At 41.1% G+C, this 11,390-nt stretch overlaps 1 protein-coding gene across 23 annotated transcripts in view; it reads left to right on the top strand.

Annotated features, from left to right (window-relative positions):
* The window catches only part of MED12L (mediator complex subunit 12L), a 186,417-nt gene that overhangs the window by 142,224 nt on the left and 32,803 nt on the right, over nucleotides 1-11,390 (top strand). For 17 of the 23 annotated variants that reach the window (XR_011142901.1, XR_011142900.1, XR_011142903.1 and 14 more), the window contains 9 exons: nucleotides 1-228; nucleotides 2,422-2,563; nucleotides 3,364-3,484; nucleotides 4,270-4,371; nucleotides 5,487-5,624; nucleotides 9,076-9,275; nucleotides 9,836-10,024; nucleotides 10,880-10,954; nucleotides 11,075-11,265. Coding sequence is in view for 16 of the 23 variants with exons in the window: in XM_068954695.1 (XP_068810796.1) it covers nucleotides 1-228; nucleotides 2,422-2,563; nucleotides 3,364-3,484; nucleotides 4,270-4,371; nucleotides 5,487-5,624; nucleotides 9,076-9,275; nucleotides 9,836-10,024; nucleotides 10,880-10,954; nucleotides 11,075-11,265 (1,386 nt within the window). In the remaining 7 variants the exon portion in view is untranslated. The remainder of the gene's footprint in view (nucleotides 229-2,421; nucleotides 2,564-3,363; nucleotides 3,485-4,269; nucleotides 4,372-5,486; nucleotides 5,625-9,075; nucleotides 9,276-9,835; nucleotides 10,025-10,879; nucleotides 10,955-11,074; nucleotides 11,266-11,390) is intronic. The other 6 variants (XM_068954699.1, XM_068954698.1, XM_068954696.1 and 3 more) reach the window with 2 other exon arrangements.

Here is an 11,390-nt window from a genome sequence, read left to right as displayed (position 1 = left end):
TAGTGCCTGTTCTAAAGTGAAGCAAACAATATACAGCAATGTTCAGCCTTCCAATTCCAATTTACTGTGGGACCCAGAGTTCATGCTGGATTTTATCGAGAATCCTTCTGCTCACAGCATTAACTACTCCATGCTAGGCAAGATCCTGAGCGATAATGCAGCCAATCGCTACAGCTTTGTCTGTAATGCACTAATGAATGTGTGTATGGGACACCAAGATGCAGGAAGGTAAGACAAAGCGTTCTAGGATCAGAATTGTATGGATTTCTACATGATGTATGTGAGGTTTCCTTTCACCTTTTGTTTTGTCTTTGTTTTCATTTGCAAATTTGCTCTTTCTGGTTGCTGCACGTTTTTTTTTTAGTAAGTTTCCCTTTACTTACGTTCATTAAATCAGTCTGCATAAGTTAATAGAAGAGAATAAGTAGAGAGTACTTACTGTAAAGACAGATAGCAAAATTGCTGATAGGAAAAGTTTGCTATTTCAAATAGAGCAGCTCAGTAACAGCTTTCTTGCAAAAGGTGCCTTCCCTTTGAGTGATTCTGATGCTGGGCTGTCCCCTCAGCACGAGCTTTGCCCGTTAGCATCCTGTAATCCAAGGAATGTTCTGCGTTAGGTCAGTTCCTTCTTCTGATGCCATTAGTGTTTCATTTATTAAATGTGTGATTTCATTTATTCATTATGGAGTTCATAGATGATATGCAGGTTTTTCAAAAAAGATTGTAATAAAAGTATCAAGTATGTTTTGGATAAAAGTTACTGGAGTTTTAAGAGCTGTCAGTTGTATTTTTAATGGACTTCATGCTATGCTTTTCGAGCAGACCTCTAATTATTAGAGTTTAGACTGAGATCTGCACTTCAGAGAGATTGTCCAACACAGTCTTACTGTGGTTGTCTTAGGTATTTTTGACAGCAGCAGGCGTTGGCTGCTGTTACAATGAGATGGAGCTTTGGTCTGATCTAGCGTGATACTTGGGTCGTGTTTCTGTGTTGGATGTTTTTAGATGAACTCAAGGTACTGAAAAGAAGTATAGTGAAAAACTGTGCAGTGAAATGATTGCCAGCAGTGTCTGATTCACACTGTCAGTACATTTTCTTAGTTCAGATTTTCTTCTCTCAGTTGTTTCCTCCTCTTAATGTGCTTCCAGTGAGTAAACACGCTGCCTTCTTACGCACCTGATGGCGTTGGAGCGCTGAAGCTCTTTTACCTTAACTGTTCATCCCGCAAACTCTGTGAAGCGGGATGAAATGGACTCCAGTTTTGGGCCTAGACTTCACCCCTGCCCCCAGCATGTTTATTCCTCTTACACAATCGGTGTTGCCAAAATTTGGTGTTCTGACCTGATTTTTATTAAGAAATACTTAATCTTGTCAGCTCTGGATTCGGTGGTAGCTGACAGTCTTTAAGCTTACTAAAAAGTTACCGACAAATCACAAAGCCGGGGAAATCGTGGATTTTTTGTGTGTGTTTTCTAATGGACTCCTCCCCTAAGTGTGTGCTGGTGCTGGTGGATTTTAACCTTCCATCAGCGTGAAGCAGTCTAGGAAGCTTGAGGGATCACTGGCAGAGCGGAGCCGCCGAAAGGAAATGATGCTTTAGACCAACAGAGAGGAACAAGCCAAAGTGACCAAACAAGTTTCCCTGTGATACGGAGAAAAAGTAACTTGCACTAGGATGAGTCAGCCATGCTCCAATTTTTTTAAACGTTGTATAACTCTGAATCATTCGATGAATCACACATTAATCTATCAAGTAAAATGCATCACTACCGATTGATTTTTTTGTGTCTCTCTCCTTCCTCCTAGAACAGTAGCACCATGTTATAGCAATACAAGCCTGTTTTGTAGTAGCAACGGGAGGGAGCGTTCTTTACAGTGAAAAACTAGCAGGCTTTCACTGCCGGGTTAGGCATTTGGGAGCTATGCACTAGACAGACAACTTTCTTGGGATGTTTTTGAATGAAGGAGGACGGAGCTACTCTTCATGTAGCAGCACTGTGGAAAGGTCCGAGCGTGCCCTGGCAGAGAAGGGGAGAGCGTCTGTCGCAGGGGGCTGCTGCAGGCAAGAGAGTCCCATCTCTTTATTCCTCTCCCATGGCAGCTCAACAGACATAAGGAAGCTGGTACGGAGACAGGTCACGCTAAGTAGGACTTAGGCCACCGAACAAAGGCCTTATGCTGATGTAGATTATACTCATGCCAGTTATGGGGTGCATGTCACATACTGCTTTTTTGAGATGCTGTGGTTGTCCACAACTGAGGAACAGTAGATTATACGTACACAAAGTATAATCGCATTTGGACATAACCCAACCTTATGCGAGGAGCCATCCGTTCTGTGTGTCAAGTGCTGATCTGCTTTGACTTAAATATTTATTGTTTATAAATACCTTACTTTAAGTTTTTCTCTTCTCTCCTAGAATTAACGACATAGCAAACCTTTGTGCAGAGCTGACGGCGTGCTGCACGGTGCTGAGCTCAGAGTGGTTAGGGGTTGTAAAAGCTCTTTGCTGCTCTTCAAATCATGTCTGGGGTTTCAATGATCTGCTCTGTAGCGTGGATGTAAGTTCAATATCTTCTAAAGTACCTACTGAGTCTCTTTTCCTCGGGTGCGCTTAGAGGTACAGTAAGCTATCCATCCAATACATAATACTGAGCAAGAATTTAGACCTGTACCTGTTTGAGCTTTCAAGGCTTTCATGAGATCCCTGGTTGATTTTGTTCTCTCCTACATCTTTGATGTGAATGTAAAATTTAGGCAATGCTTAGAGATTTCTCTTTGTCAACGATGTTTTTTTTTCTTACTGCGTTATGGAATAACATGGAATACTAGAGATGCTCTTTGAAAGGAGCAGGCATTTGGGTATATTTACACAATCATCACCATTCTAGAGTAGTAACTGTCTCTGTTTTAAAGAGCCTGTTTTGGTGTTGGCTCTTAAGTTGTAGTGGCGATGGTACACTTCACTGTCCTTACTCGTCTGCTGTAGATTACCATAGTCCTGCTGAAGTCAGCAGAATTGCAGTGACTTCTTTCTTCAGTGTCTGATCCAATATATTTAACTAGAGTTTGAACACACATACCTTTAGAAATGGGTCAAAGCTATGTATATTGAGGACATATTCTTGTTATGTCCTGAAGCCAAGGAATGAGCATTGATGTTACCAGTTTTTATAAAATGATAACATGTTGTCAGTTTTCTGTAAGACTGGTATTTATTGTGGCATTAATTTGTGGTATTTGAAATAGGTACGTGTTAAAATTAAGGTAAGAGCTATCGGCATGGTTGTTTCCTTAATAATCTAAGCAATGGAGGTGTGTGCTATCATGTGAAGCATTCAGCTGATGTTTTTCTTTCAAGGTGAGTGACCTGTCATTCCATGATTCCCTGGCCACTTTCATTGCTATACTGATTGCCCGGCAGTGCTTTTCTCTGGAAGATGTAGTTCAGCATGTTGCGCTGCCTTCTCTTCTTGCAGCTGGTAAGAAAATACTCAGAGGAAAACTTAAAATAAAAAACTTAACACTTTTTAGGAAGCTTCCATTGGTTAAGTAGGGTATTCTGGAACGGCTGTTCTGCACGGAGTGCCACTTGCTGTACAGTGCAGCATATGTTCCACTGCAGTTCGCAAAAGGAGCAATACCAAGTTAGATCAGAGAAGCCATGCTTGATAAATGGTATCAGAGTTGCTGACAGTGCGTTTTCCCCTTCCTGTTATGCAGCTTCACCCTCTTCTCGTGACTCTTTTCTGCTCTACGCTGCATGCTCGAATTACTACCAAATCTGCTCAGCTTGTGCTTTGGAACATCTCCTTTCTTTTCAGCTCCTGCAGCCTACAGTGTTCATCTGTATCTCGCTTCCTTCTTGCATCCATCTGCCTGATGTTGGCATTTCCTCTCTGACCTCATCGTCTTTGCCTCTAGCCTGGGACACAGCAGCTGTGGTCCTCTTTGCCCACATCATGCCTTTCTTTTCACCTTCTGCCTAGATTTGTGTTTCTTATTTCTGCTTTGACGGTCAAAAGCCAGTTTATCCATGCATTCGTTTTTGTTATTAATTGAGCCTCTTACTTGGCAAAAATCATACTGTTTTTTCCTGTTTTGTAATGACTCAGTAGGTAAATGCTGACTGCTGTTGATGAAATTACTCTGTTTGCATTTAAAATGGGACTGGGAGGGAGAAGCTTTTTCTGGGTCTCCCAGCAGGTTCAGTATGATTGGTAAGGCCCAGGGCAGATGCCTTATGTCCGTGTCTCATCTTCTGTAGCCTGTGGAGATCCGGATGCTGAACCTGGGGCAAGGATGACCTGTCGGCTCCTCCTTCACCTCTTTAGGACACCCCAAGTCTGCCTCTTTCCCCAGGGATCAGGTAAGTTGGCTGCTGCACAGTCCTTTCATTTCGGAAAGTGAACCTGAATGTTTTTCGATGGCTTCAGATTTCACATGTGAAAATCTCCAGAGTGCAATTAAATATGACAGCCTGTTTAAGATTACAGATCTTTTAAGAAAACTAGAAGAAATGTTCTCATAGTTTTCATGTTGTTTAGGAATTTTATTGAAGCAGTCATTTGAGTCTGGGACCTAGTAATATCATTTCTGTGCCAGTGCTACTGTTGGCAATGGTAGTGCCTTGAGGTCCACGTCATCTGTCATGCTAAGTACTGTCAGGGGAGGTGATAATTCCTGTGATGGGTCATCTCACGGTGACTTAGAAACTACTAAACACGTCCTGCAGTTTGGTAGCCTTGCCTGTAGATTGAAATGAAGTGTGGTTCTGAATAAGGCACAATAAAACATCTAGTCTAACAAAAGAAACGTGAGGAAATTAATTGTCAAAATATATTAATGTAGTCCTCTTTCCTTTTTAATTTGAATATTCTGTGGTCTGACCTGTGAGTTTTGCCAGAGACCAAAAGAGGAAGGAAAACTGCAAGAATCAGCACCTGCCAATTAAAAGGAAATAACCCTGGAAATAACTTGTGCTTTAACTTCTAAGTATTTCAGCAAATTTGGTGGCAAGACTGTTTATATGGGAAAAAGAAATTAAAAGCAATTGTTACTTTGAAATTTGAAATATAAGTTGTTTCTGTGCAACAACTGTGCAACAGGCTTTTATATAAATTTCTTTTGCCTCATTTTTTATGCAGACTGAGGGAAGTCATTTCCCAGACCTGTGAAGTCAAAACAGACTTTGATATCCCATTGTGGGTAAAGTCACTGCTTACAAAGACACAGTGAAATGACAGGCTCCTTTTTTGATTTAAATAATTACAGCTTTTTTTAATATTAATACATCATAACCATCTGTTCCCAGTTGATTTTGTTTTAATGATTTACCAATTGGACTTCAGTTTCAGTGCGGACATTCACTTCTTCATTCAATTACTGCAGTTCTATAGCTATTTTAGATTAAAAGGATTTTGCACAAATTGTATATGGTAAAGACTAACCTTTTTCTACAAAGAACTTCTCCCCTTTCCATAGGGAAATCATTTCCTGGAATTCGTTCTTCTTGTGATCGTCACCTTTTGGCCGCTGCTCATAACAGCATTGAAGTGGGAGCTGTGTTTGCAGTCTTAAAAGCAATTTTGATGCTTGGTGAGATTATGCAGAGAGCTATGGGTAATGTGTAAAGTTTTTTCCTCTAGTGCTGGGGTAGAACACAGTGCTAGTTCACTTCCCTGGGAATGCTTCTGAGAAAGGAAAACCCAAGTGACAGGAGAAAATTGTGGATGCTTCCCGTGCTTCTGTAGCACAAATGAGTAGCATTTTCCCCCACAGGTCGAGAAACAGGAGTTTTTTCTCGTGAGTCAGCCGCTGCTGATGTAGCTTTAAGCAGACATGACTTTTTCAGTTTGACGTTTTTTCCCCAGAGTCTCAGTGCATTTCAAACTCAGGTGAGTCCCTTTCACATATATAAAGGAAATAAGGTCTCAAATCATTTGCTCCACCTATTTCTGTGTTTTACTACAGAACATGACTGCCTAGGGTTAGGGAGGCTATGAAAGGAGCACTGCTAAGCAACTCTCCAAGAACAAGGAGTTTGTTATTTTTCCATTTGGGTTGAACAAATAACTATCTCAGATCTTTTTCTGACTTAAGTTCTGTTGAAGCTGTTGTGAACTATGGGTGATGTGTATTTTTGGACTTAAGTAATTGCCCAGTTAAACAAGCAAAATCCTCTAGGTGTGTGTGGGCATACTTAACGGAGGTATACATCCAGTTAGAGTGTTGTCATTGTATCCTCTGGCAGAGGTCTCAAAACCTCTGTGGTCCTAAGTGATGTAACGACATTGGAAAAGAAGCGAAGGACGTAGCTAGCTGGGGTTGGCTGTGGATTTGAGAGTGAGCTTAAAACGCGTTTATGGCCATTAGCTAGGTTCTCTTGCTATTCAGAGTACCGGTATTGCTGCTTACCTTCATTAATGGTGTGTAATGTGAGCATTTTCTGTTCCACCCTGGTGCAGTTATGTTGTTTGCATGAGGGCTTGTGCAGGGCAAAGGATACCAAGGAAGATCTGAACATACCCTTTATTTGTGCCCTCACTGCAGCGCACCACCTCCTGCGCCTAAAATGTTATATTTGGAAGATGTCTCTTGTTGCCATCCTGCATTAGTTATTTAAAATTTGTACTTCATTTGTTGAGGAAAAGCATCAGATATGTGATAGCTATTGCAAATCTACCCGGAAGAAGCTTCACGAGTAGAAATCTGTTTTAGAAACAATAATCTCTGCCCACAGTGAAAGATGTTGCTGCACAGTGAACATCATGTTCTAGGGAGTATTAACTCTCTTTGTAAACTTCATCAAAATATTCTGGGATGACTTTAGCTTAATGCATGGCTTAATATCAACCTCTACATCCTGTTGTTTGCCTGCCAGATCCTCCTGTTTGTCCTTCATGGGTGCAGATTTTGGGTCGCATATTCGCTTACTGGGTGATGTGTTCGAATGCAGGGAGAATATGGATGAGCTGTTTGCTGTGCCATCTGCTCATGGGCATCTAGTACACAAGTCTGTTGATTTGTTTCCTGGGATTTTTTGAATGAAGCTGTGCCAGGCTTTATGTTTCTCTTTGGATTTGTTGGCTCAGTGATATAGAGAGGGTTTTAAGTTTGCTTGGATTTTGGGGAATATAGGGATTATAATTGCTTTCACTTACTGTGATGTGTTCCCCTTTTTTTTTTTTTTCTTTTTTTTTGCTATTGGCCTAATTGAAAATATCTTTCACAATATTGATTCTGTCTAATTAAATGGAAGAATGAATCATTACTTCCTATATTCATGGTGCTTTTATATTCTGTGAGTTGTTAGAATCATGTGAGATGTGGGCTGTCTGCCCTGTGCCAGTGTCCTGGGCTTTTCAGGGCGTCTCACGAGTGACAGCGCTTTTTCTCTGTCCCTCTCTCCCCTTTTTCTGTAAAGAATTAATTCCTGGTGCTGCAGTGGGTTGCCCCAGTGAGGCTGGGCTGGGGGTGTATTTGCACAGTGCAGATTCAGGTGAGCTTGGGGGCCTGGCTGAAGGGTCAGGGCATTGCCCAGCTCAGTGGGCAAAATGTACGCTGTCAGGTCACGGCCCTGTCCATCACCAGGAGGCAGTGCCCAGTTAGAGATTAGTCTGTCTCAATAGATCAGGTATCTAGTTTTGATAAGTTGTTAAATACAAGTTAGATCTTGTTACAAAAGGACCCAGTGACGTTTATTTAGGAGTAACTCTAAGGTAACATAAGCTGGGGTGAGGGTGGATGGGAATTTGGCTGGTGAAACTGATTTTTCTTAGCAATTTTTTAAAATAAAACTTCATTTTTTTCCCCCAGGGTAATACACTGCCAGGGAACACAGAAATAATAATGACAGGAGAACTGAATGCGTGGGAGGACCCAGTAGACCCTGGTGCTCTGGACACCCTATGTATGCAAAAGGGTAGTAAGCCATAGATGTGGCCACAGCTGCTAAAAGGCGTATTTACATCATCGCTCTCCTTGTTGCAGTAGTTTGAAACGTTTTGCTGGTAGTCACAGATTTTAGCAAGATACCCTAGCATATGTGTAACCAGAGGCAACAGCATGAGCGTATGTCGTGTTTAAATGAGCATATGATATTTCATGTGGCTGTAGCAAAGTCTTTAGCCTTGTCATGCCACGTTAGCTGTTGATGTTGATAGTAAACTGCGATTTCGTAGGGGTTGACTGTCATATGTGGCGAGTCGGCTAAGATCCATAAGAGCTACTGCTGACTTAAAACATTAGGCTATGCTTCATGCCGTGTGCTCCTGCACACTCCAGGACAGCCTCACGCACTCTAAGGTATTATGTTCAGCAGTTTGGGCTTGTTTCCCTCTGAGAAGTGTGGTAGTTGCATCTTGTTCCTTTTCCAAGGTGTCAAACTCTTAGACGTGTTTAGCATCAGTTTTAGCATAAGCTGTTACATGTCTGATTTTTTTTACATCTTGTCCCCAGTATTTTTTTTTCCTTCTCCATTCCCCCAGGTTGGTTTCAGCTAGGTAAAGTTTGCGGAGTCATGCTGATGACTTGCAGAAAGGACGAGTTATTCAGTGTTTGCCTTGTCTGCCGGGACCCCCTCAGCGTGCACTGCCCTTTTCCATTCCCAGGAAAATAAATTTTTCTTATCAAGAAGTTCACAGTAAGGTGGACTATTAGGAACACCAGACAAAACTTGTCTCTTGATCTATGGAGTGTTAATAAATCAGAGTGAGATGACCTGGAAAAAGGACACCTAAGGAAGAGTTGGGTTACTCAGCCTTCTTATCTACCAAAGCAATTTCATGCACTCACAAACTCTTTCCTGTAGAGTACGAAGTGGCTTTATTTGTGTTTGATTTGTATAAAACTTTTTCTACTTCTGAAACATCCCTTGAGAAGATACTATGCAAAATGTTATTCACTTGCTTCGTGTTGGACATAGTGATTTTCAGAGAGCCAGTTAGTGCTGTTGTCTTGAAAGTGACTGCTTTACACCCCAGCTAGTCTGTAGAAGACTTGAGTAAGCTATGTAGGGGCATGAGGACCTGAATGAAAGTTCACTTTGTACTTTTGTGATTCTGTTATACAGGGGATGCTGAAATTGGCAGCAGCAGTGTTAACTCCTTGAAGAGTGAGGACTTCACTATGAGAGGCTTGTTAGATGAACTTAATGAGGATGAACTTTGGGGTTCCTCGCACACATTGAAATCATGTGGAAAAGCTGTTTCCATAGAAACCGCTAGTTTAAGCGAGTATGCTAGATATGTGCTAAGAACGATTTGCCAGCAGGTAATTTGTAAGACTATGCTTCTGCCTTCATTTGGAGAAACAATGTTATGTTATTTGAAAAATATAACCTCTGTTTTGGTGCAAAATTAATGTTGAGGCATTCCAATGTTTGAGTTCTCTTTGAATTTCCTGGTTTGAATCAGAGACAATTTATACACTGAGTAGTATGCTATTGGGAAAAAAAAAAATTGCTTATGTTGGTTGTTAGCATCTCCTTGGACTCTATCAGTGTGGGGTATTTTTCCTACCTGACTCTCAAGCACTTTGGGAAGATGCTAGGACAATTGCCTTGACTGGCTGCCCAACGTGCTTTTGCAGCAGCATTTGTTTTATTTCAAAGCTACTTTTAAAGTTTAGAAGAAATGGATTTTGGAAACTGTTAACAGTCTTATGGAGATATTGAATGACCAAAGACATTTCTAGTTTCACAAGTTGCATGAACTATATTGCACTTTTTAAGGTGTGAATATTGAAAACCACTTTTCTGTTCAGCTTGCATTAATGGAGGGTTAATGTTGCATTTAAACTATCTTGTGAATCTGTCGTCTGATTTCTTACAGGAATGGGTTGGAGAGCATTGCTTAAAAGAACCTGAGAGACTGTGCACAGACAAAGATCTTATTTTGGATCCTGTTCTTTCAAACAAGCAAGCACAGAAACTACTTCAACTTATCTGTTATCCTCATGGTATTAAAGAATGCAACGAGGGTGACAACCCTCAGAGGCAGCACATCAAACGCATACTTCAGGTAGTGCAGTGGAGGGGGAAGGGGGAAAAAACGTACTGAAATTGTACTGTACTGATGTACTGAATCCTAAACCACCATTCAGTAGCACCACCAAGTGACATTGATTTGCAGTTCCTTGTGCAATCAAACATGAGGCACTTCTGTAAAGACTCTATGTGCACAGGATCCCCCGTCTTTGCGCCAAACATCTTATAGCGTGACTTTCTGCTGTCTCATTATTTCTGATTTCACCGTTATAGAGGAGACAAGTGTGCAGCACGCTCATCGTTGATGGTCTATCATTGCTAGTCTCTAGGAAGCCACTGAAAAGGCACCTGATTTGGGGTCTATTTAAGTGGAATTGTCTCAGCAGGGCTCAAACAGTAGTGGGGTGAAAGACACTCCTGCAAACAGCTCCACTGAAAAGGCTCAAGTGCTTTCATGGACAGTCCTAAACTGATCATGTCTTCAAATTCAGCTGCTCTAGGGCCGCTTCCTTTCTCACGCTATTTGGATGATGAATATTGGGATGGCAATCCATGGACAAAAGTAATTGCTAATGAAAGACTGAATTGGATTTTAAGTGTTCTTATTTGACCAACTCAGATTTTGCAGAGAGCTGTCTTTTTATTCAAAATAGTTGCACTGTTAAAGGAATGGAGTAACTGATACTAGTTGCAGAGATGTGACGGCTCACTTGTGTTCTTGAGTAGCTCTGAGATTTTGGGATGTCATTAGCTTATTAAAAAGAGGAGTGATTGTGGTGATCTGCTTGTAAGATGAGGGTTTTGCATGTAATATATGCAGTTAAGAGATGTTTTTCCTCAGACCTGTAACACCTTGACACATGTATTTGCAACATTAATTCTTATCCAGAACTTGGATCAGTGGACTCTCCGGCAGTCTTGGTTGGAGCTGCAGCTAATGATCAAGCAGTGCATGAAAGAGCCTGTGAGTATTGGTTTTCAAACGTGCATCTGAATGTTTAATGCAATAAAGTATGTTAAATTTTAACCTAGTCCATGAGCAAGCATACCATGAATGTGCTAGTTTACTTATGTTTTACTGTAGGGTTCTGGGTCTGTGGCTGAAATGAACAGCTTGTTGGATAATATTGCAAAGGCGACAATAGAGGTGTTTCAGCAATCCGCTGATCTAAACAATAACTCTTCTAACTCTGGTATAGGCCTCTTCAATCCAAACTCTGTTGGAAATGCTGACACAAGTAATACAAGACAGAATGGTAAAAAGACATTCCTAAGGTATTTTCTGTAGCACCTTTTTAATTATTTTAGCCAACATGATGCTTAATTATGCATAGATTGCCTAGACTTTTTACACTTGAAACAGGCTTGTACAGAAATGAGTTACCTGAAGGTTACTTCTA

This window comes from Struthio camelus, chromosome 9 (assembly GCF_040807025.1).
Source record: "Struthio camelus isolate bStrCam1 chromosome 9, bStrCam1.hap1, whole genome shotgun sequence".
NCBI classification, from domain to species: domain Eukaryota; kingdom Metazoa; phylum Chordata; class Aves; order Struthioniformes; family Struthionidae; genus Struthio; species Struthio camelus.
Note: the sequence above shows the minus strand (reverse complement) of the source record. Positions and strands in the feature narration are given on the sequence as shown.